Source organism: Dama dama, chromosome 14 (genome assembly GCF_033118175.1).
Source record: "Dama dama isolate Ldn47 chromosome 14, ASM3311817v1, whole genome shotgun sequence".
Classification (NCBI taxonomy): domain Eukaryota; kingdom Metazoa; phylum Chordata; class Mammalia; order Artiodactyla; family Cervidae; genus Dama; species Dama dama.
This window is the reverse complement of record NC_083694.1, coordinates 31,141,848-31,168,113: the sequence shown is the minus strand read 5'-3', so window position 1 is coordinate 31,168,113 and position 26,266 is coordinate 31,141,848. Positions and strand designations below refer to the sequence as shown.

Genomic DNA, 26,266 nt, shown 5'->3' with positions numbered 1-26,266 from the left:
CCATGGACTGCAGCCCGTCAGGTTCCTCTGCCCATGGATTTCTCCAGGCAAGAATACTGGAGTGGGTTGCCATTTCCTTCTCCAATGTGAATTTCAGTAGTAGTAGTAAAGTCACCAAGTCATGTCTGACTCTTGCAACCCCACACACTGTAGCCTGCCAGGTTTGCCGGACTCCAAAGCCTATGATTGTCGCACAGTAACCCACTGTCTTTTTGCTGCTAAACAGACCCAGAAAATCAGTGGCTGTCAGGGGGTTGTCAGGATGTAGTAGATAGAGGCCTGAGAAGTGTTGCCGGGAGCAAAAGTCACTGAAAAGGCAGAGGAGCTTTACAATAAGCTTACAGTGGGCTGGGGGATGGGAGAGATAGTTTCACATAAAAGGAAATAAAACATACCACCTTTTGAAAGAATGGGAGTGTGATGGTAAAATACTTAGGAAGTTATTAAGTGTCTAAAACAGTGAACATGCTTTTTTGAGTATGTGAATGCTTTTCATTTATTGCCATTCAGTGGTGATGTGATAATTCCAGCTTTTTTAGAAACGTCTCTGCCACCAAATATTAGTCACACAATGGTTTACCGTACATATATATATATATATATATATATATATATATATATAAATATTGGCCATGCCATGCAGCATGTGGGATCTTAGTTCCCTGACCAGGGTTTGAACCCATACCCCTTGCATTGGAAACATGGAGTCTTAACCACTGGACCACCAGAGAAGTGTTGTATTTTGTATGTTCCTTTTTAAGGCTTTCTCTGATTTTCTCTGATCTGTTACCATGACAGTGATAATGTTATTAATCTGGGTGGAATATAATGTTATTTACCACTGTGACATAAGTTAGATTTATTATAAGAAAACTATTCAATAAAACAGTTTATCAGAGGTTAATAAAGTGCACATTATATATAATTTGGGGGGGCTCCCAATATAGAGTCTTCTACTTAAGGTAATTAACACAGGGGTAAAATTTTTTCACAGAAGGCATGGTTTATTATTTTAAACACAAAGTTTGTGCAGCGTGCAGTACATTGTATAGAAGGACCTATAGGATTTGCAGTAGCACATGTGTTAAGTTTTTCCTGAGGCTGCTGGAGAGGATGGGATTGGTGTCCACAGGAATGGTCACTCTGCGCAAGCTTAACTCACAAAGTAATTGATCACCCCCTCAACAGTGTAAAAACTGGGGATTTCCTGTTTTCAGAAAGTTGAAGCATCTTAGTCTTGAAGAGCATCTAATTGGACATTTAAAAATAGGCAAAGATGATTTGGAAAATAAATAGCCCAAGCTCTCCCATTTCAAGGTCCAGGTGATTGCCACAAAGTGTGAATGATGCACATTCATCACTATGGCACGGGTGGGAAGGTCAGAGGTGGGAGCTTACCTAACTTTCTTTAGGAGTGTCCTTGTCACATGATTAGGCTCCCATCCTGTCTCCATGGATGACTTTTCCCCCTTTTTCCTGTTTGTGTGCACTCCCACCGGCAAATCCCTGGGCTCGCTGCACTGCTCAGGAGGTTGGAGTCGATGGCTCTCTAGCTTCTACCTCCCAACGCACGTAAGGGGAACCATGATTCCCAGCAAGGCACTGCCTGTTGTATCTTACTGCTTAATTACTCTACCTATTTAATGCCACTTAGAACATTGTCAGCTGTTGAGAAAAGGTAATTATCACTAGTCAGATGAAAAACACTTTTTTGGCTGCCTTACGGATACACATTTTACTGGTACCTTGATACATAATGAAGCCTGATAGCAAAACTTTTGCTTGTCTCTTCTTCAAGCCACAGCTGTTTCCCTGCTAAATTCATCCCATCTGTCTTCCCTTCCGTAAAGCTGTAGGCAGTATAGCATAAGTACAGAAGCAGTTCAGTGCTATTTTGGATAAACATAGCTGAAATTTGAATCTTTGCCATTTGCGATGCACACATTTTGTTTTACTGCTGTAAAGAGAGCTGTCAAAATACAACTACATGGATAATTTACTAAAATACAGTCAAATATAAGGTTGATCAAAGAGAAAGTGTGTTGGGTCAGCCTGACTATTCCAGTATGTGCTCTGTTAGGCGTCCCTGACCTCGGGAGGCCATGAATTCTAGCTGGAGTGAGTGGCATCCTAAGTCTTAGCAATCTGCAGAATGGCTTTCAGGAGGCACCCGTTCCTTCTAACCGTCTGTGGCATGACTTGCAGTCTTTGAGAAGCTTTACAAGTCCACTTTCTTAGCTTCCAAAAAAGTTTGCATTTGTGGGAAACATTTTTTTCTTTCTGGCACTTCCAGTCAGATTCAAGCTACATTACCATTCTACTTTGTTTTGAAATTTATTGCCCTGAAGCCTTTGTTACCAGCAAGACTGTCTATTTCATTTCCATCCCCATACTTATTTCTGGGTTATTGATATATATAAATGCACTGTTTTTAAATCAGTAATACACAGTGCCTTAGAATCAATAGAGAAGATTTCCTGAATGAATTCCGCTTCTGCATTCCAAGACCACTCACTCACACTTGGACCATTCCCTCCTCACACGTTTACTGCTTTCTTTTTCCCATGTGTAAAGGTCTCTTCTAGGTCCAAATAGATTGTGACCTCTTTGAGGGGAAGGGGGCCGGTATCACATATTTTGGTAGGCACTAAGGTCAGAGCTCAGAAAATGTATTTGGACTTCTGTTTAGACAAAGGTAACTGAAACCCCTCATCTTTGGGATGAGACCATTAAGGAATTACTTAATCTTAAGTTTAGTTTCAACTTGCCAGCTTTCCACCAGTGAGGTTTCTCCCCTAGCACTTTCCTTGAAGCACTTTGCAAAATTCCCACAAATGTGCCATCCTGTTAACAACTACACAACCTCCTTGGAATGAAATCTTGTCTGTCTTGTTTTCCACTATTTCCCAATATCCAGGAGAGAAGACATTATAGGAGATCAGTAAATAGTTGTTGAACAAATGAATGAGTGAATAATAGAACAAGTGAATATTGTGATATTTTTTTCACATTGCCTTAAAACCTCTGCCTTTTAGTCACCTGGAAAACACCAGCCTCTATCGTTCGCAATCCGCGAGGTCTCAAAGAATCGGACACGTCTGAGCGACTGAACAGCAACAATAACAATAGTGCGTACGGCGTTTAAACAGCCTTAGAAAAAGCATAGGACTGCTGCCGATGAAATTGCTTTCCTAGAAAGTCCCCAAGGCTTTCTCTACACCAAGGCATTGTCCTCTTTCATCTAATTTTCTTTTAGAAAAAAAAGTCCAGGCTCTTTGGAAGGCAAAAGTAACGTGACTGCCACAAATGCCACCAGTTCTCTATTTCAACCAAAGGTAGAAATGGCAGTTTTGCCAGTAGTTCTTTGAAAACCATCTATATAAAAAGGATAAACAAATCTTTACATTTACAGCATGATATCATCTGATTCTGGGCCAACTGGTGCTTTGGAAGCACACTCAAGTCCTCTATGGTGCTGTCGTTACAATTCATTCTTTTATTCGACACTCATATGTGTCAGGTACCGGGCTGGATGCAGTCGGTACCAGTAAGATTCAATCCCTGCTCGCAAGGAGCTAACATTTCAGTGCTGAAGACAGGCCGTCATGATGCACTGTGATAAGAGCCGTCGTGGGGAACACAGAAGGGAAAGGTATGAGGAAACCAGAAAATGCTCCACAGTAGAGTGATTCTTGACTCCTAAGGGGATGCGGGGTATATACAGAGAAGGGAATAAGGTACCTGCTCTAACAACGTTCTTGGGTTCCTCACTGTGGAAGATCATTTTAGACTCAAGGCCCAAGATGAGAAGCAGCACATCACTTTTGGCTGACTGCCCTTCTATTCCCAGTATCATGGCATGGTTCTTTGTCTTTTTGGACCACCTGATGATTCAGCCAGCTAGCCAGGAATCTTCCTGTGGCTTTTCAACCCCAAGACCGTCCTGACTCAAACCAATTCCTATAATGCCTGTAATCCAATTACAGTATGAATTTATAGGCAAATTTTTATTTTAGGAGGAAAAATAATCTATCTTACAAAAATGTTATCTATAGTCATGTCACTCATTAAACTCACCCTTTTATGAGTTTTGTGCACTTTTCAGCAATCTGTCGACACTTTCTCCCCATCTTTATGATTATTCTAGAGCTTATACTTTTGACTCCCTTTGTTTGGGAGGCACTCTTTGTCATCTGTGATAGAGCCTATAATGAGACTACTCTGCCAAATGGGCACATGCCTACACAGGCTATGTAAATAGTGATCACTCCTGGAAATACTTGTACTTGACATGAATTCTCAGTGTCCCCATGACAGCCAGCAGTCTGTAGGGGGGCTGTTCTCTAGAGAGAAGTCTGGAAATAGTCCTCTCTTCAGTACCCCGTGAAGAAAGTTAGGTTGCCATGGTCAGGTCCCCTTGACCCTAGATTGCTGACATGGTTAAAGGAAACGATGTTCACAGGGGCAACAAAAGTGGGCATCAGGAGCTAACGTGGTCCTGACTGATACTTGATCCTCAGAGTGATATTTATTTTTGAAAATTCCAACTTAAAACATGTGGTGGTATTGGTACTTTGAAATATTTTTCTGAATGTTGTACACTTAGGCTCTTCAATTACACTAACTGTTTACAATTAAGAGAGCTTACATACTTGTTCCCATCTTCTGGAGTGGGCTACTTGCTGTGTTGTGAACTTTAACCTTTGCATCTGCCTCTATTTATTTTCATAAGAGGTCACAACTTAGTGATTCTGTCTAGTATCCAAGCAAATGATTCATTGTGCTTCGTGGGTTCATCTAGCTAAAATTCAATTTGAAAGGCACAGAGAATTATGAAGAGTTGTCTGAGACTATACTTAATATTTCATTGTGAAAGTAAGCTTGCTTCCACTTAGTAACTGGGATGCCAGGGAATTACTAAAAAAAAATCCAATTAATACACATTATTCAACATATTTACACACACTGAACTATTTCAAACCAGGCAATGCTGGAATAAAGACAAAATAATACTGTGTATTTACATAACACCATAACACCTTTCACTAGGAAAATTGCAAGCCTTTGCTAACTTACTAAGCTGCACAACACCCGGTGAGGTGTGTAGGAAGTAAGGTAGAACGATAAACAAGAGATGGATGATGGGCGGAAGGCAAGTGCACTTGCATAGAGTGATAAAGATTCCTATTGGACACCCCTGGCATTCAAGATCAGGTCACCCCATGGGCAAGGAAACAGAGATTGAAAGTACCTGTAAATATCAAGTGATAATGGATTTCAGTTTACTTCTTTAAGCTGTTGTTTTAGTTGTCTTTCCAATCTAGATTGAAGTCTGTATTTTACTTGAATCAGCTGGAATGATGAACTGAAAAGATTTAGAGTTACATCTACAGTGGACTGTGACAGTGACTCCCAGTGTGCTCACTTGATCCACTGTTTAACTTTTCCTAGATGCACCTAAATAAGATCTCCTTTATTTTTCCTTAGCCAATGTATGACAGTCCATTCTCTGGAAATGTCTAGAGGCAGTCAGACACGTGCTAGTCAGTGGGAGAGGCATTGGTAAGCCCTGGTTTCTTCTGGGAGGGTCAGGGTTGATGGTGACAAATCTGAGCCCGAGCCCCCTCAGTGGCTGCCGTGCCCAGCATCTCCTCTGCAGGCCTGGCCCAGGACAGTCTGCACAGAGAACATCCAGGACTCCTGCGGAGCACCTGGGTCAGGCCTGGAGCTTGGGGCGCTGAAGTGCCCAGAGAACCACTGTGAACAAGAAGATCACAGACCATGGGGACAGTGAATTTTGCATTTAGATTTTAAAATGGCACATATTAACATCTCTGAATGAATTTTGAATTGCATATGCTATTGGATTTCCATAAGGTTTAGTCCTGGAGCTTAGTACTCATCAGGTTATGCTACACAGCAGATTTACTCACCTGATCCTTTGAGACAAAAAGAACTTTTTCTAAGTCTTTCTCACTTAAAATCTTTATTGTGGCTTAACCTTTCAGATTTTTGGATAATTTAGGTGTCACAGATACCCATGACAAGATAGCTTTCAGACACTATAATTTAAGTGTCTCTGAAATATAATAAATAGAGCTTTGTCTGGGTTTTGGAAATAATGTTTTCTTCCCAAACAGCTGTTCATTTGTATTAACAATTTTCTCTGTCTCCAGAAAGGCAGTGTTTCTTTTTAGGTATATAATCTCATCATCCTTCTCATCGTGTTAGCTATGTTCAGTCAGTTGTTGTGGTATTGTCTTTAATATCCGTGTGGATCGTGGGCAGGTGACAGACCGACCTCAGGGGCTTCCGGAAGGGAAGCTCTCCCTTAGTCAAGGTCAGACCATCACTTCGTGTCTTAGTGGGGCTGGCTAATTTCACTGCTTGTCAGTTCACCTGAGACTGCTTTGGAAAAGGCATTTAAACACCACATGCAGTATGAACAAGTCTTTGCCCCTATCTTTAACTAGCAAAGCAAGGGATCCTTGGTTTTTCATTTTGGGGGGCCCAGTTATTAATAGCACCCAAAGTGGCAACTTCTGAGACTAAGATGAAGATGGTGCTAACTAAATTTGAGTTCTGGTCATGGTAGTTACCAAAATATATTAGATACTGGCCTCTCCCCTCAAGGTGGTCACAACTAATTTGGGCCTAGAAAAAACCTCTACACATAGGGTTAAAAAAAAAAGCAGTAAACATGGGAAAAAATTAATACATATCCTTGTGACATAGATAGGTAGGACAAGTGTTATTTAAATTGTGTTTTACTTTGAAGAAACTCAGGGTCAAAAGAAGCTAAATGTCAGCAAATTCCCATGACTGGTAGGCTAGGTAGACATCATAACGTTTCCTACATAATGTCTTTGAGAGTCACTTTGAGTGAAGGATAGTTAAGATTGTGTATCCTGAACCCAGATGGCTTAGCATCAAATACAGGCTCTACTACTTCTGTGCTGTGTGATCTGGGGCATGGTACTTAATGTGATGGCTTCCCAGGTGGCTCAGTGGTTAAGAATCTGCCTGTCAAGCAGGAGATGTGGGTTCGATTCCTGGGTTGGGAAGATCCCCTAGAGAAGGAAATGGAAACCCACTCCAGCATTCTTGCCTGGGAAATCCCATGGACAGAGGAGCATGGCAGGCAACAGTCCATGGGTTGCAAAGAATCCGATATGACTGAATGACTAAACAGCAGCCGCACTTAATGTGAGGCTATTAAATTATGAGAATTGGTTAAGAGAATTGAATGAGTTATTATGCAGAAATGTTCAGAACAGTGCCTGGAGTATAGAAAGTTTTCAGCAAACACGAGGTATGTGAGTTGCTAAAGTGTTCAGCGCAAGGAACAAGGTGTGATGGGAAATTGAGCTCATGTGCTCCGGGAGATGGAAGTTCTACTGATCCTGTTCAGAGTGGGTAAGTGGCTCAGGAAATCACACTCACGTATGATAGGGGGAGTCCATCCTACCCGTATCTTTAGCAAAGTTAGAATAAAATGGTATTTTTGTTCTCATGCTACAATCCAAGGCTACTGCAGCCTATGGAATTATATGAAATTAATGAAGGAAATGTTATTTAAAATGTCTGCTTCTGGGGCCCCTGGTCTCACTCTTGTGGGACAGTTAATACGCAGGTCTTGGTAGATCCGAGTGCTGCCTCATAATAATGCATTCCAGAACACTCTTGAGAAGCCTTTGAGATTTATAACCTGCGGGGCACCTTGTACTTAGAGCGCTCTAAATTCCAAGTGACACATCTCCATTTACAACCCATGTGCTGGGACCCTCCCGGAAACTGCTGTCGACCATCTACTAAAAATGTGATCAAAGATTTATGAATTTGTTTGTTTTTTTTAAATCCTGTTCCACTTTGAACCGAGTTGAAGTCAGTCTTGAAATTAGGAGCCTGGAAGCTCTGGTAATAGAGGAGAGAACCAGTGGGGAAACTTGACTTACAGAAATCAGTTCATGTCCAGTGAGATAAAGGAGACATAAGGAGGAAGAGAGCAGAGGGATCAAGGTGAGCCTGCCTGAGGTGACAGCCCCTTTCCCACTCCATCAGAAACAAGCAGGGAGTTCATGAGAGCAGCTCCATGGCTTTATTTGAAGAGGGTTGTCTGGTAAAGCACATATGTGAACCATAAATCCAAATTTTAGTTGCATCAGCTCCCATTTCTTCATGTCAGTATCTGGTCAGAAACCTCAGAATATTCCAGTACCCCTAGCACGTAATTTTGATTCGGAAGCCTTCTATTGATAGTTCATTTTTATTGAACAACTATTATCTTGATAAAAAAATTTTCTGACAATTTCAGTGATATTAAATTAGTTTCCAAATATATAATGACTATAATGACAGCTTTGTTGGCGTGTGTTTATGTGTGTGATGCATTCAGATGCATATGTCACGTCCTGCCATCTTATAAAAGAACACTGCCTTAATGTTTCACAGTGCTGTAGGGAGCACCCAGCATTCAGGCTCTGTGTGAGCATGCACTGTTTATGACACTTGAACCATGGACCCTATAGAATTTGTTAGCATACAGGGAAATTTGGTAAGGACAAGGATTTTTGTACTAGGGAATTTCCTTGTCACATGTGCAGTAGCATTAGGTAAATCCCACCCAAGGACAATATGATTACAGACAAAAGGGCCATGGGTTTTAAACAGAGAAATCTGGTTTTTAGTCCTGCCTTCAGTGTTTTATAGCTATTGTTAGTATCATGGGTTTAGAAGACAGACCTGGGATTGTGTTCCAGCTCTGCCACTTACCAGGCAAGATATTGGCAGCATCTCTTAGCCTCACTTTCTTGTCTATAAAATGAGAATTATAAGAGTACCAGTAATATCTTCCTCAAAGGGTTGCTGTTATGATCGAAAATGGCTAGAAAAGCACTTATCACAGTAACTGTATACAGAAAGGGCTCAACAAATAATTAATAATAGCTCACATTATTGATTTAGTTATTTTATTTTCAAATTTCAGCTATTTCATTCACTGACAGAAGAAAAACTTCTTACATTCCAGGGCTGTTTTCAGAGTTGGATGCACTAATGTATGTGAAAGCAGTTTCTATATGCTCTGAAACCTTCTATTGAAAACAATAACAATAATGATTGTATTTTTATTTCTTGAGAATCTACAAAGTACCAGACACTTTACAGGCTATCTCTAATCCTCACCACAATCCTGTGAGGTAGGTAGTATCATTTTATATTAGACATGAAACAGGCTTAGAAGAACTCACCTTGGATCGTTCAGATTTCAACATATATTTTTAAAAAATTTAAACCCGTCTTTCTACATAGCCATACCTCAATGATAATAATTGAACTATAATGATAGTTTATCGTCTCTGCTGATAGTAGAATTAGGCTCGATATCTTCTTGGAGTTGTTGTGTCATCATTAGTTAGTACAACATGTTGTTTAGTTGCAAAATCATGTCCGTGTCTTTGTGACCCTGTGGACTGCAGCATGCCAAGCTTCATAGACTGCATGTATTTTATTAAAACAAATGGTTTTGATGAAATGTACTTAATATGCACTCATTTACAAACCTACATGTGTATTCACTAAGCCCTAGGCCTTAGTGACACGTACCTATGAAGGAACATAACAGCAGGTCCTAGGTGATGGCAGTGTTATTGAAATGCATGTGCTGTCCTCAAGGTGAATAATTTAAAGAGCATACTTTTTGAATAGATAAATTCTAATATTTTTATTACAATGTTCAAAGTTTTTTTAGTAATGTCGCATGTTTTTGCATTTCAGTTACATGAATCTATATTCATGTTGTAAATTACAAGTAAATGGAATTTACTGTTTGGTCCCCTTGCCTGAATACTAATTGCCTGAATAACTAACTGGCATTTTGCTCACCAGCTAAGAGTGATCTGCTTAGACTGGCGTACGTGACCCTGGGCATATCCATGAGGTAATGCTTGGGTGTATAAATGTAGTTGTACCCGTGGGCCCTATTGGTCTGTAAGTGAGACAGGCATGGGCTTTTGAGTTTGGCAATTCCTAGCTGCATAGCTTTGCTGAAGTTTTGGGATCTTTTGCTTCTTTGTGTGTAATTCTAAGTGTTAGTCTTCTTATCTAGCTAAACTGCAATAATAATACCCACCCCTTAGAGTTTCTTGGCAGGCAAAGGGGTATTTCATGCTCAGCAATCAAAAGATGTAGTTTCCCCCACTCTTCTTTGACTTAAAAAAAAAAAAAGTTGTACTTTTGCAACAATGGAATATCTGCTTTGCTTTTTCCCACCTTATATTTCCACAGACTTGGAAAACAATGTATGGTCAACTGACAAATGGGTCAGAGAGATTTACAAGAAAATCAGACACTTAGCTTTTCTCCTATAACTGAGATGGTGCCATTAGTAGTGTGGTCTCATCTGCAGAGTGCCTTCTGCCCAGGGTGGTGGGAATGTCCCAGCCACCCCATGTGGCCAAGGCTACAGTAACAGCCCCTCACCTTCACTTTTCAGGGGTTTGCTCCTAAAGCCAGTGCCCTGGCCTTAATCACTCAACATGTGTCTACAAGGTTTCACTTTTAGTTGAAAAGAAACCCATAAATTTCACCTGTGTCTTTGTGATTCCCAGCTTGATAGAATCTTTAGAATGTTTTTCTAACGTCCCCTCCCCCCAGCCCAACTGCTCTAAGTCGCAAATGGCCAGATTTCAGTCATCAGGAGAGTATAAAATGTATTATTTTTTTGCAGCCTGTCTTACTGGGGGCCAGATTCCAAGGAGGCAGCCCGTGTGCTCACAGGCCAGGAGAGCCAGGATTTCAACAGTGTCAACAATCTTTGCTCATCATACCAAAAAAGCAGCGTGTGTCGGTGCCGACTCATTAGCATACAGCCGCGCGTGCTTGCTAACAAAGCAGGCTCTGGGTATCTGCTAGTTTCTCAGCTTGTCTGTCTTCCTTGACCGAAAAGAAGAGGATAAATTGCTTCAGGCAAGGGTGCTGTCCCTCCCTTTCGGCGTGAAAGCTTCGCAAGGATTCCAGGAGGGAGAGCTTTGAAGTGGTTTTCCCAATAATCACCCTTTTGGAGAAAGTGGATCATCCATCCTTTGTTTTTCTAATCTTGATTTAAATCATTGACAAGCAAAGAGATCGCCATGTTGTCTAGTAAAAACTGATTCAGCCCTGAATAACTGCAATCATCCCCATGATAGTTTTATTTAGTTAGAGTCCATAAAAGGAAATAACGACATAGGCAGAGGTACACACGCATGCCCTCCTCTTGGTCTGTCTCTCTATCCTTCTTTTGTTGGGGGGATGGAGGAAAGAAGAAACGCACAAGCAGATGTGCTGTTAGATCTACAGGCTTCTGCCAACCATATGGCATCTTAAAGAAAGATGGTTGGAGCGTCTGGATTAGCAAAGAGTCGGGATGGGAAGCCATGTGTCGTGTTGGTACAGGCAGTTGTTTGAGCTCTCTCTAAATGGCTTCAGGAGATTGTGTAATGGAACAAATGGTCCTGCGAGCCCAGGAACAGCCTTGCCGCTGCTGGAGAGGCAATTGGCCCTCGGGCGCGTACTGCTTCCCTATCTCCAATCCTCCCCCCCACCCCCCACCCCAGTATTGTGTATTCTTCTTTTAATGTTCTCTAAACTCTGAGAATTGACTCAGAACTTTTCAACGTCTAATTACACTCGGGAGTTCTCCCCGCCTCTGTGTCCTGCCTGAACTTTCCTCTTGCTGTCTGATCTGGTGATTAACGATGCCCGATGCTCAGGGGCTCCTCAGCGCAGTGGCCGCCGCCGCCGCCGCCCTCCGCAGGGGTCCGGGCGCCGCACACCAGCCTCCAGCGCTGCCCGACAAAGGCCTCTCTGGGAAGGTTGCCCAGCTACTGGGGGGAATGTTTTCGACCACCAGAATTTCCAGAAACCCCCAAAGATGGAAAATGTTTCATTTCTTGGCCAGGCAGCTGCAGGTGTTGAGCACACCAGAGATGCGTCCTTCACTATTTTGGCCTTCCTGTGAGATAGGAAAAAAATTATGTTAATTCCATAGCATTGAAGACTCTGGAATTTGAGGTCACACATGCTACTTACCCCACAATTTGAGACCTTGGGATTCTATTCTCTAATACAAAGAGTAAATGAAAGTTTAAGAATTGAGACACAGAGAATGGCAGCGTGTTGGCAGTATTTCGGCCGTGGACAAGTCCTCTGACCATTCTTGTTCTGAGAGGCTGAGGCAGAAGGAGCCATGAGACCTCCCAGTGAGAGCAGAGCTTTTGACTTGGTTCTCTGCCCCAAGCTCTTTGGACATTTCAGCTACGTTTTAGGGCAAACAGATCTTATTTTATTCTCACTCCAGGGCCATTGCACATACGGTGCAAGTATCTTTAGCTGCTAGAAAAGTTAGGCCCGCCTCCTCCAAGGGGGCTGTGAACCCTGAGACTAGGTGTATCATAAATCATGGTTAATGGAAGGTGAAATGAATAGTCAATGCAGTCAAAGAATTGGTCAGTTTGTCTGACCAAATCATCAAACCGGTTTGAATGAAGTAGTTGGGTCAGTGGAGGTCGCTGGTCTGGTTGGTGCTAGTTGGTGCTGCACCCTAGGGACTGGAGGGCACTGAACATCAACACCTTCCTTAGGGTTTGAGCCCCCACTTCCCTTCTCAGAGGCAGTGAGCTCAACTGCACAGGTCCCAGAAAATGGGATCAAGTAAGAAATGTTAACATCCAGGTTAAAACTGAGTGGGCTGTGGTATACTGTAGGAAATGGGAAGTTACCTTGCTTCTACATCTTCTATCACAGGAACACTGAGCAAGGAAAATACATTCTAATTTATTTTGCTTTGTGATGATACAGTCTTCCCTCCACTCCAAAAGAAATGAAGCCTAGAGCTTGTGTGACTGGGCTGCAGTAGAAGAAAAGGACGCCGCCATCTGACATCTGAATGTTTTCAAACTGTCATTATATTTATGTACTTGTGGCTGAGGCATTTGATTTTTAATGTCTCGAGGTCATCAGAGAATAATTTGAAGATTGTTACCAACTTTCTCCTAAATAGCTATTTTCTACAGGGATAAAAATGTTACCCAGAAATTTCAGATGAAGTGCTATTTCATTTTTTGCGTGAATTTTTTTCATTTATACTTAAAAATTATTCCTATCTCATATATGTAGATTAAAAACATTCTTTTTTTTTTCATAACTCATTTCATACTGAACACAGTATTAGGCTATTCTTACTCTGTCTTCTGAATTTAGGATCAAGGGCATGGGGGTTGTTTGTGGAAAGCATAATTTTGATTATCTACCAATTGGAAGAAACTACCACTTCAATTCCTTTTACCATCCAAGTGTACCCTGGTCCCAAATTTGTTAGCATTAGAATTTCTTGAAACAATGCAATTAAACTGCAACATATTTCCTAACATTCTTAATTAAGACAGTAACTGAAAAATGTAGATTAACAGAAGTTACTGTTTTTATCAACATATTTTCTTTCTTTCCCTCCACCATCACATCCCCCTCCCCCCACTCTTTTTTGCTTTTAAATGTCTGATGTCAGTTTCGTCCACATGTACATTATGCACATGGCACCAAAGAAACAAAGTAAAAAATTCTCTTTTAATTCTGAGCTGCACGCCCAGCGCCACATGCACTGTCTGTTACATGTCGCTTCTTATGAGGTTCATGCTGGGAGTTTCTTTTTAAAGGCAAAGTGTTTCTGAAGGAAAGAGTTCAGGTTGGGCAGATTGTGTTAGAAAAATCTCACTGTCTTTGAGTGGAATTAATATACTGATTATTCTGTGCAGGCTCAAACTGGCAGCATGTGCAAAGTTCAAGAGTGTCTGGGAATTGAAATATGGAGGAGAATTCGGGAGAGTGAGCAGAGACAAAGAATTGGAAGTAGGGTTTTAGAAGTGAAACTAATGGTAACTTTGTAAGAAGGGAGAGGGAATTCAGGCATGAACAACTGTGTCATCAAGCAGGACTAAAGATATTTTTATGGAATCATAAAATCATTTTTAAAAGTCCTGTTTTCTATGGCACATTTTAGGGTTGATCATAAAAGTCAGTTTAGTTATTGGACGAGAACAGGGGAAAATTAAAGACATATCATACCCAGCACCTTTTAAATTTCCATTTCTTTAAGATATTTGCCAGTTTCAATTGTCACGTGAGAAGCTTAATCACTAACATAGATATTAAAATGAGTTGTAATATTTCTTCAGCGTCTCTATTAGCAAGTTTTTCTCCTGTTTAATTAAAATTTGAGTCCCCCATGATCAGCAAACTGATTAATTTTTGTTATTGTTTACAAATAAGGAATTGAATGCAAGAAAAGCAAACACAATCACTCAGCACTTTCCCATCACAAGGAAACTTTTTTCACATTGCTTCTCAAGGGAAAGAAATTGGGACGTGAGCTTGGAGTTAATGAAGCTTTCATCCGTTTCCCTCCTTCAACTGCCATCTCAGCTTAATCCTCTCCTTCTGCCAAAGTCCAGAGGCCTTGCGAGCCCCCGCGGAGCCTCCGGAGCCAGATGCCGGCCAGCGGGCCTCCCCCGCCCCGCCCCGCCCCGCCCGCGGCCGGCCGGCCGGCCGGAGCACGCGGCCCCCCATCCCCGGACCCGGCCGAGCCGCGGGCGGGGCGAGCCGCTGGGCTGCGCGGGGCCCACTGCGGCCGCGGCGGGAGCCGGAGCGGGAGGCCGCCCTGCCCTCCGCGGGCGCCCGAGCGCAGGTGTGGGGCGCCAGAGGCGCTCGTGGAGCCCGGCCGACCCTTCAACCCGCAGAGACACCATTGCCCGGCGCCGGGTGGGACCCGGGCTGGCGGCTCCCAGAAGCGCCGTGGCCCGGAAGGCTTTGCCTGGTGGGCTCTTGGGACGGGCGAGGCACCGGAAAAGTCTCGTCCCGGGCGTGCACTGCTGCTGCTAAGTCGCTTCAGCCGTGTCCGACTCTGTGCGACCCCATAGACGGCAGCCCACCAGGCTCCCCCGTCCCTGGGATTCGCGTGCACAGCCGCTCCTAAAGCCATCTACGGAGTCTCACTAAAACTCTAAGATGAAGCCTTTTATTGGTGACATCTAGGGCGGGAGGGGGGCTAGGGGGACCTACCTTCTCTTTGGCAGTTGCTCTTTTCTAAAGCAGGAAATTATCTCTGGGGTTCACGACTTAGGATCCATAGTCCTCCCATCCATCACTCTGGGGGTTAGGGGTTGGGAAGATGTCAGTATCCTGCCCTCTTAGGGGTGGGGTACAGCCTGAGCAGCACAGCGGGGTAAGGCTGCGGACCACCCCCACCTCTATCCGCCAGCACACACCCCTGCTGTCTCTGTGTCCCGGAGCCTGTCATCCCCTGTGGTCATTGGCTGTCAGGGCACTGATGTCTGCTGCCCTTAACCTTGCGTCTCGCACCACAACCACTAAGGAACTGCCATCTACAGATTAAATGCTAGATGGATGATTTAGTGTGTCTGGGGTTTTTTCTTAAAATCTGGGCACTGTGGGCTGTAGAGATTCCTAGTGGGACTCAGGTACAACTCTGTGCCCACTGCAGGGGCCCGCAGTGTGCCGCCTCTTGTCACCCAGAGTACTGCCCCCCCACCCCCCACAAGGCCTCTCCTTTCCTTTCTCTTCTGCCCATCTTATTCAGAGCCCCGACCCTCTCTGAGACCATCCTGTGGAGATACCGTCAACCCTCTAAGTTGAGTCCCATCTCCCTTGCTATTTCAAGGACTGCATGTTTTGTTCACACAGATGACTTCTGCTTGGAGCACCTAAAAGTTGATTGATGACAAAGAGATGGTGCTAGACATTTTTATTCCAAAGCAATCTCAGTGTTTGTTCTCTCTGCCATCTTCCTCAAGGCCACATGAGCTACATGGGGCATTTTGTTTACTTGTGCTACTTAAAAAAAAAAAGTATGGAGTGTTGGAAGCCTGGACTGGTTCTCTTGCCACTTCTTAAAATTCAGAATTTTGCAGTCTGAACATGGAACAATTGATGTAGTTGGTTCCTTCTCCCCCAGGATGGTGCATAAATGGGCAGGATCTGACTTCTCTGCTGCTTGAGCCCACTAACAACCACATGAACCCTCCGGCAAGGCTGACCACTCTGATCTGCCATGGACCTTCTAGCTGGAAGAGTTATGCCATCATATTATCCCAACACTCTTCACTGTGTGGAGGATCCCCTTTTACTAAATGATTTATTACTCTTAGCAGAATTCCTTTGGCCACAGATTTTATTTCTGAGTCACTCTGTTCAGCTCAATTGGTCGCCTTCAGTTACCGTGGCAACCAGCAGATGGGGTTCTTTGACAAGGGTCAGCGGGGAGGCTTCCTCAGTGTAGATGGAAGAGACGCTAAATAAAAAAGCTCTCAGCATTGACAGCTCCGTAGTGGATGGCCAGGAGTAGTTATCAAATTACTTGCATTAAAACTTAATTAAACGTGCGCCACTAAGTGCGCCGTGGTGACTGAGTCCGGTTACTTAGCCGCCGTGGGCTCACTCTCATTTCATCATACCTCTGTGACCAGTCTGACTACCTCAAGGGTGGGGCTGTCCAGCATGAAGGGACCAGAAGGATCCTCACTGCAATGTGGAACCTAACACTCCAGGACCACTCGAGGGGGCATTTGTCTCGGGGGCACCAGGAGGATCCCCTTAGAACAGAATCTTCTGAAAATGCCACACTGTGCAACTTTCCAGAAGTATGGAATGATTTCTAAATAACTCATTTTTGAAAAGAGAGTGCTCAGGCTTGGGTTTAGGCCAGGTGTGGCAGGACAGGTGGTGTGGGCTTTTCTGCTGTTACTTTTACGTGGCCTGCCTGGATTCAACTCTGCAAAGGTTGTGATTTTCAACAGTTTTCAACCCTCTGTCCTGTTTTTTCTTTGCACAGTGGGGTGGTGCTTACCATGACCCTGCTCTTGCTTTATAAAGAACTGATTAAGGGTATCTGAGACTTAAGGCAAATGGTGTCCTGGGTTCGTCAGAGTCTGAGATTCTTGCCATGTCAGCTCCTATGCCCGCTGTTTCTCTGTTGTGGATTCCTTATGAGGCTCAGCCCTCCAAGGGAATTACGAGCTTAGCCTGGTCAGATAGCACATGCACTTTAAGACTGCAAGGTAGCCACCCGGCAGATGTTCCTAACTGACCTGAGGGGAAATTGTGCCTCCTTTGCAAAGGCAACTGTGTTCTAAGCCGTTGGTTCAGCAGAGAGCCGGCAACACTGTCAGGGGCTCCAGGGCAGTGCCAGGGCCCTTTGAGTGCTCAGCTCAGGCTTGCCCAGGGTCCTGTGGCACCGGAGCGGCCCCCAGGGAGTTGTCCAGGCTGGTTTTGGAGCTTTAGGCCTCTGGTTCCTGCCTACTTCATGCCAGTGCCAGGCTGTGGACTAGGTCAGTGTGGGTCCCAGACAGGGAGTTAAGAAGAGAGATTGAGAATGTTTAGAAACTGTTATCACAATTAGGTAGTGCACCAGCATTTTTATTGTTTATCACAAAAGTATCAGTCTGCAACAGAGGGGAAGTGAAAAAACGACCGCAAAACCGGAAGTTCTCAGTTCTCTTCACTGAGTTAGAGAAGGCCTTCTCCCCACCCTGGCGGTAAAACTTGGCGTGTCAGCCGTTTCTCAGTGCCTTGTCCAGCGTGTTACCTTTCTAAGGTTCTTGCCTAAAATCTGTATCTTTTAGTATGGAATAGAAGTCAAACCTTTCCAAAAAAGGGTTTTGAAATGCTGCCAAGCACTGGATCTGGAGTCAAGAGATAGGGGTTTCAGTCCCAGATTGACTCTAGACAGTCTGTGTGACCTTGGATAAGTCACTTGTACTCTCTGGCCCTCAGATTCACCATAATGGGCAAGACTGAATGGCCTCTTAAGGTGCCTCTCACGTCTAACATGACCTGACCCTTTTGAAGAGAAGAGCAGGGGTCTTTTCCTCATTGCTGTCCTAAGCTACCACCTGCTTTCCTCCACAGGCACCCAAGGCTCATTGGAAATTAGAGAGAATGAAAAATTAAAGGGAATCCTGTTGTTGTTCAGTTGCTAAGTCACGCCTGACTCTTTCGAGGCTCCATGGACCGTATTCCGCTAGGTTCCTCTGTCCATGGGGTTCACCAACCCATGGAATGTGTTACCATTTCCTACTCTAGGGGAACTTCTCAACCTAGGGATCCAACCCTTGTCTCCTGCACTGGCAGGCGGGTTCTTTACCACAGAGCCAGCAACGAAACCAGTAAGTGGGGGGCCTTACAGGAATGTAAATTGTCTTTATCAGAAATGTAAGCTCTCTCCAGAATTGCATGACCATTAGAATGAATTTCTCCACTGACATCGTTATTGAAAAGGGTAGATTTGAGCAAAGGATATTTAAACAGCAAACCAGCCATAGCAACTGCCTTAATTTTCTAAGTGAGGATAACTGGCTAGAATGTGTTCCAGCTTCCTGAGCACATGGCTTATTCTGATTCTGTATGGCCACAGTAATGAAAGGGAATTTCATAAAATGTGGCAGCAATTTTTAAGCACTGGAACAAAGTGTACAACTTTAAATTAATATGGTTTATTCACCAAATTAATTACCTAGAGCAGTAATTAGGGTAATTGGGTTTTCAAAACTTTGACTTGGGCAACCTAGGTGTACTGTTCCAACTACATAGCCGGCAGTATTTGAAGACAGGCAAATTCTGTATTTTACAGACAGTAAAATTTCCTAGAAGTTTGGAGTTCAAAGAGAACTTAGTCATCTTCCTGCCCAGGGGCTGGCAAACTTTTTTTCTAGAGGGTCAAGTAATAAATATTTTAGGCTCTGTGGCCATATGGTCTCTGTCGCAACTCCCCAGCTCTGCTGTCACTGTCTGTAGACAATACACGAGTGGATGAGCGTGGCTGTGCTTCAATGAAAGCTTATTTAGGGGCACTGAAAGTTGAATTTCATTGGATGTTCATGTCACAAAATATTGTTTTTCTTTTTCTTTTTTTTCAGTCATTTAAAAATGTATATTAAAAATATTCTTAACGTACAGGCTGTACAAAAACAGACAGTGGACCAGGCTGAATTTGGCCTGTGGTGTGAAGTTTGCTGATCTATTTCTAGCTTATTCTGTCATTACATATGTGAGGAAATTGAGATCCAAAGTGATCACACGATTTGCTTAAGTTTGTATGACTGACAGCAAAACTTAGGAGTAGACTAGGATAGTTTTCACTTATACATGGGCTGCTTTGATGATTAAATTGGAGCCTCAAAAAAAAAAGTTATTTTCCAGAAGAAGTCATTTTGTATGTGACTGATACTGTGAATTATAGCATACCCGTGGTTCTTAAACTTGAGAATTGATCAGAATCACCCAGAAGGCTTATTAAAACATATATTGCTTGGCTGCATCCTCAGTGTTTGTGATTCAGGAGATCAGGAGGTATTCCTTGCTCAGTTTTAAAAGTGGAGAACCTGAGGTTGAGAGAGGACAAGCCTATTTTACATGCCCAAGTAAAATAGGTAGTTTGCCATGCCTCCTGTTTCCAAGTGCAGTACTCATTCATCTCTTCTAGGATTCCTTTAAGTGACAAATTTCAATAGCATACCTAAAATTATTTGTTTTACATGTTATGTTTTTGCAGCAACAGAGTTATTGAATATTAAAGTGTACTCACACTGTAGATGAAATTACAGTTATTATATTTGGCATAAACATTTTCTACTGGTAAGTGGTTTGCTTCTGACACATGTATCCAGCACCTTGCTAAGTGCTAGAGTTGGAGAGCTGAATAAGATCCTGTTCCTGTCCTTGAAAGTACTCATTGTTCAGTGGGAGAGGCAGACCAGCAATGACTGTAGTAAGTGGGGATAAGCTGCATGAGATAGAACAAGCTGTAGAGGGATTTAGGTTTAGGGACTGATCAGAATCAACATGGGCAGAGAGGAAGAAGGCAAGGAAGACTCAGAGGCAAGTGACGTGGGGCGGTCTCCTCCATGTGAGAGGGGCACAGAGGGAAGAACATGTCATTTGTGGCTCGTTAATCCTGACTCTGCCCACTTCTGGTTGTCTGGTGGTGGTGGTTTAGTCACTAAGTCATGTCCAACTCTTGTGACCCCCATGGACTGTAGCCTTCTAGACTCCTCTGTCCCTGGGATTCTCCAGACAAGATTACTGGAATGGGTTGCCATTTCCTTCTCCAGGGGATCTTCCCAACTCAGGAATCGAACCCGGGTCTCCTGCACTGCAGGCAGATTCTTTGCCAACTGAGCTATGAGGGAAGCCCTCTGGTTGTCTGAACTTGGGCAAATGACTAACTTTACTGTGCCTTGCTTTTCTCATGCAGAAAATACAGATGATAATAATGCATACTGTGTAGGACTGTTATGAGAATTAATTTAGCTAATGAGTACAGTAAATATTAGAGCACTCTATCGGGGCTTCCCAGGTGGCTCAGTTGTAAAGAATCCTCCTGCCAATGCAGGAGACATGAGTTCAGTTCCTGGGTTGGGAAGATCACCTGGAGAAGGAAATGGCAACCCACTCCAGTGTTCCTGCCTGAAAAATTCCATTTACAGAGAAGCCTGGTGGGCTACAGTCCATGGGGTCACAAAGAGCCAGACAAGACAATGACTGAACAACAACTGGGAAGAGTAGAGAACTGAGTCACATTTTACAGTCACAGTACGTGCACCTTTGAAATTCATATGTTAGTTGAAAATTTGCTCTTCATTTACATGAGGAAGCCCCTCTCCCAGGGAAACTGTGGGTCTGAGCATTTTGAAAACACTTATCTCTGGTCTGAAAACATTTCAGGACAAAAGACATTTTACCATGACCACCACCGAAACAAACAAACAAACAAAAAACCACCCACTGTAGTTTGGAGGGAGCTCCCAGGTTAAATGTTGAGTTAAACTACAACCTCTGATCAAAGAACATGCATGCATGAAGTTACTGGCCACCTCTGAGGTAAGCAGAGAGCTGGGCTGGAGAAAAATATGTAGGGAGTGGCCCCGCAGCACTGGCACCGTGTTCACAAGTGTTCATTTGATTATTATGCCTCATAACTTATTTAGACACTGCATATATTTTGTATGTATCACATACAACATACAAAAATTTAAATATATGTATTCACTTGCTTTCACAGTATTCATAGCAAATGAGTGTCTGAAGCACAGGACCAGAGCTGGCAGCTTGCACTGCTTCTGTTTTGCATAAGATATTTTTCCCAGCCCACTCAGCTCCATAAAGTTGTTTTGTATTTCACCACTTGCTCCATCTTATCTTAAAGTCGTGCATATTTTTTTTTTTTTTAAATGTTGGTTCTGATCATGCCTGCGGGGTGTGGCAGAGAGCATCACTGTTGGACCAATAGAAGCATGCTTGGGCCTAGCTCATGTCCCAGTCTCCTTTCATTGTGTCTGCATCCTGGGCCTTCTTGTTCCCATCATAACTCTTGCCCCTGCAATATGCAGGCTAAGTCTCTTAGTCATGTCTGATTTTTTGCGACCCTAGGGACAGTAGCCTACCAGGCTCCTTTGTCCATGGGATTCTCCAGGCAAGAATACTGGAGTGGGTTGCCATGCCCTCCTCCAGGGATCTTCCCTACCCAGGGTTCAAATCCTCATCTCTTATGTCCCCTGCATTGGCAGGCAGGTTCTTTACCACTAGCGCCACCTGGGAAGCCCAACTGTGGCCCCTCCCCCATCACCCCCACCCCCACCCCCACCCCCACCCCCTGCCAGAAATTCCCGGGGAGCCTTTGCACAGGCAGGTGCATGCTGAGCACGCTACTCCAGCATGGGCACAACTGCTCATCTCCTCTGAGAGGCCCCAGTCTGCCCAGTGGTGACAGGTCCTTGAGGAAATGGACCCTGTACCTGAGATCAGGATGGTGGCCCTGGCCTGGGCGCAGAGTAGCCTGGAAGTGTCCTTCCTTGTGATCACACTGCCCTCTGAGGCAAGGGGAGCTCTGGGGCTTCGAGAGAAGGGATAGCTTGGCCTGGCTGCAGCTCCGCTGGGCACTGGGACAGTACTGTACAGTGGGCACACCCTGGGGGTCTCTGGGAGAGGAGGGGGTACCTGCCTGTCCTGGAGATGAGGTACAGGCAATGGGAATTGTTTAGTCAATCAGTCGTGTCCTACTCTTTGTGACCCTATGGACTGGAGCCTGCCAGGTTTCTCTGTCCGTGCAATTTCCCAGCAAGAATATTGGAGTGGGTTGCCATTTCCTTGGAGAAGGCAATGGCACCCCCACTCCAGTACTCTTGCTTGGAAAATCCCATAGACGGAGGAGCCTGGTAGGCTGCAGTCCATCGGGTCGCTACGAGTCGGACATGACGGAGCGACTTCACTTTCCCTTTTTACTTTCACACACTGGAGTAGGAAATGGCAACCCACTCCAGTGTTCTTGCCTTGAGAATCCCACGGACGGGGGAACCTGGTGGGCTGCCATCTATGGGGTTGCACAGGGTCGGACACCACTGGGTGACTTAGCAGCAGCAGCAGCCATTTCCTTCTTCAGGGGATCTTCCCTACCAGGGGTTGAACCCATGTCTCCTGTACTGCAGGTGGATTCCTTACCACTGAGGCACCTGGAAAGGCCAAACCTTAAAAAAGGAACATCCAACTTAGGGACTGAGCTTGGAAAGATGAAAGTTCCGCTCTCCTTCCTGCTGTATAAAACCTCTGCGTGGTTGGCAAGCTGTTGGCTTCACCTTGCAGGAGGGGCTTCTGGCTGAAAGGCTCCTCCACAGGTCCCTGAGGGCAGCCTCCCTCTCTCCTTTAATTACTCCACGCCTGGTAGAGGGAATGGCTCAAAACAAGGGGCCTAAACAGAACATGAAATTGCAAACTCTCAGAAGGACAATTATGCTGAGACCTGAACATTGAAAACAAGTCATTTCCAGCCCTTTGAAATCAAAGTCCTTTGAGGACTTTGAGGAGTCCTAGTCCAGGCAGAGGGGGCCCGAAGCTTGTAGGTGGAAGGAGCAGAAGGGTGCCTGGGGGCCGCTGACCCCAGAGGCTGGAGAGGGGGTGAGATCATCCAGAGGGCAGACCAGGAGGCCTGTGTCCACCTGAGGAGGCACCCCTTCGGGTAACGCTCCACGACCAGCTCCCCCACCCTTCAGAGATCTCCCGTTGAGCTGCCTCCTCTCCCAGCTCTTTATCTGGGGTGGAATAAGGAGGCCACCGAGCAGGCCTCTCAGGCTCAGGCTCACCTTGCTTGCTTCCTCTGCCTCCAGGAGGAGGGCCACCTGCTTCCCCGGGTGCCTTCCTGCCTCCAAAAGCCCAGCTCCCTTTGTGTTAAGATGTCTTTTCTCTCCTCCAGCACATCCTGCCCGCCGGCTCAAGCCTCTCCATCCCCAGCTCGCACTCTTGCCACCTTGTGCTCAGCCAAGCCCCTGTCTAGGGTAATCACCGCTCTCCCGTGCCTGTTATCAGCTTCTGCCACAGCCTCCTACTGAAGGGAGGGGACACTTACCAGCTGCCGTGCCCCTCCTGGGCACCTCTCCCATCTCCCAGCCTTCATCCTCACTCCCATCACCTGTCAGTGTCCTCTGGCTCCCTGCCCCCAGCCTTGACAGGCGGCGGTTCCCCAAGACCCGGGCCGTGCTTCCTCTCTCTGCAGCAGAGGTTCTTGGCCAGTAGGCAGTACAGCAGGCCCAACCTATTCTAACTCTTGACATCATGAGAACTGTATCCCGAGGGTTGGTTGGTTTGCTGAGTCAACTCACTGAATTAACCAACCACTAATGGTGGCTAAGAACACCTGTACTCGGCCAAACTTTGCCTCCATGCTCTACCACTTATTCCCTGCGTGACTTTGTGCAAGTTAATTGAACCCTGTCATTTTCAGTTTTCTCATCTGTAGAATGGGATGATGATCCTTTAACAAACTTGAACACCAGGCTTTCCCAGCACGTCCACGGCCTCACCTCTCGGTGGGTTTGATTGGCACAGCTAAAGATCCAGCCGGACCCTTCCTCAGACCCCACGCTGAATCCCGGCTGGGTGGGTGAGTGGGTGTCTCACAGGACCTCACCCTGGCCCTGCGCCTCCTCCCATTCTCCTTTGGTAAATGGCAATGCCGTTGTCTGAAGAACAGCATCAGTATTTGTTAGTTTAGGTCAGAGCGTTACTGGGTCCAGCATTCCCTCCCCCTGAGCAGCCCACAGCCTCTGGTCAAGCCACACTGCCCGCCCTTGTCTTTGCAGCACCACCTCCCAGGTGGAAGGCCCTGCCCTGGCCCCTGCCAGACCAACACCATTCATCTTTGCACATCCCAGCTTGCCAGCCGAGTGACCTTGAACTGGCCCCATTTCCTGTCCTATATCCAGGCCTATATCCTGATATAGTGCTATATCCTATATCCTATCCAAGTAACCTTGGACTAGTCCTATATAACTCAGTTTCCTCATCCTTAACGTGGGGATAACAACAGTTCCTGTTTCATGAAGTTGTCATGAGCACTAAGAAGTTAATAAATAGTAACACTTAGCAGACAGTGAGCACTCAGTAGACGATGGTGATGATGCTGGTCTTTCTCCTGAGTAGGCACAAGCCTTCCTGGATCTCACACTTGCCCTGTTGACCCTGTAGCTTTTATACCTTGGTGGTCCTCTCAGTGCAGCACCTGTTTTGTCTCCAAAGTTAGTAGGGAAACTCCTAAGGCGAGGAATTTTTTGTAACTTGACGTCATGAGAACCGTTTACCAAGGGTTGGTTGGTTTGCTGAGTTAACTCACTGAATTAACCAGCCTTTACTGATGGTTAAGAACACCTGCACTCGGCCTAGCTTTGCCTCCGGAGCCTGCCATTTATTTGCTGTGTGACGTCGTGCAAGTTAATTGAACCTGTCAGTTTCAGTTTTCTCGTCTGTAAAATGGGATGATAATCCTGGCCATACCTCTTAGAACTGTAGTGAGCTTTAATGGGGGGATGAGCTCAGAGGCTCAGCAAATGTTAGCTGTTGTTAGTGGTGGTGGCTGCAGCTGTGATTGGATGAAGACGTGAACTTAGGACAACAAAAATGAGAGCAGCAACCACCACAGAAAATAAAAGATAGTGTATGTGCCAATCGGACACCCCAAGAAATCTCTTCTAACTGACAATAATAAAGCATTCGTGAATAGTGTAGGCTGGGTTGTACAGTGTTTGGGGAGAGCAGTTACAAAAAAGAACTATTCAATTAAAAAAAAATCTGTTTTCCCAGTATTCAAAATAGCCCTTGAGAGGGCTACCATTGAAATATTAATATATTTCCTTAACAAAGTCCTTTTTATGTAAAATCTGGATTGTGGCTTTTTTTTTTTTTTCAACAAATGTGAGTTTGGGTTTTGTTGGTTTTACTTTTTCTGAGTTTGTGATTGACTTTATCGATGTAGTAAAGTGGCATGATAGAGGCTGACTCTGAAAAAAAGAGGGAGCATATTTTTTAAAGGACCTCCTTAGAGGAATTCGAGTTGAGTCACAGTAAATCCATCCTTGACTCTTCAGCTGTGAAGCTAGTGAGGTTTCAGCCTCCTGGAGGGAAGGCAGGACTTTCCCACGGGTCTTACTCCTTTTATCAGTTTTGCTTCTGCAGGAAGCAAGGTCTTCCCTGGTGGTTCAGTCAGTAAAGAGTCTGCCTGCAATGTGGGAGACCCACGTTCAATCCCTAGGTTGGGAAGATCCCCTGGAGAAGGAAATAGCAACCCACTCCTGTATTCTTGACTGGAGAATTCCACGGACAGAGGAGCCTGGTGGGCTACAGTCCTTGGGGTCACAAAGAGTCGGATGTGACTGAGTGACTAACACTTTCACTTTCCTGCAGGAAAACCCTGGGCAGCTGGTTTCATGCTGATGCAAGGCTCACAGCTGGGACTTGATTGATCTTGTCTAGGTGGGGCCTGAGCTCCTGGGTAACTGCTGCAGGGATCCAAGGCCCACAGTTTGCAGAACACGGCCAGCTGAGCCTCACCTAGGTTCTTCTGAGGGCTCCTTTGGAGGAGGGTCTAGGCAGGAACCAATCCCATTTCTGGCAGTGAGTGGTGTGGCCAGCCCATGGCTGGCTGTTTATGCTGTGAAAACAGGCTTTGGCTGATCCCAGAGCCCTGGATCAGGCAGCCACTCTTTTCAGGAGCCTAAAACCGCACACCAAACCCATCTGTTAGCCCAAATATTAACTCATTGATCAATTCACAGAGCAAGGGACCTCATGGAGGGTGGCCACTCCTGGACCTTTCTTGACCTTAAGCCTTGATGGTATCATCTACTTGTCACATGTTTCTGTTTGATTTGTTCTAAGCAAACGTGACGCCAAT

The 26,266-nt window shown here is 44.9% G+C and overlaps 1 protein-coding gene across 10 annotated transcripts in view; it reads left to right on the top strand.

Annotated features, from left to right (window-relative positions):
- Positions 1-26,266, top strand: part of SDCCAG8 (SHH signaling and ciliogenesis regulator SDCCAG8) — a 245,892-nt gene that overhangs the window by 206,211 nt on the left and 13,415 nt on the right. Inside the window, exon 17 of one of the 10 annotated variants that reach the window (XM_061160250.1) lies at positions 10,727-11,066. The exons of the other annotated variants lie outside the window; for them this stretch is intronic. Coding sequence (XP_061016233.1) covers positions 10,727-10,937 — 211 coding nt within the window. The 3' untranslated portion in view covers positions 10,938-11,066. Of the gene's footprint in view, positions 1-10,726; positions 11,067-26,266 lie in introns of those variants that run through there. 10 annotated transcript variants of the gene reach the window in all.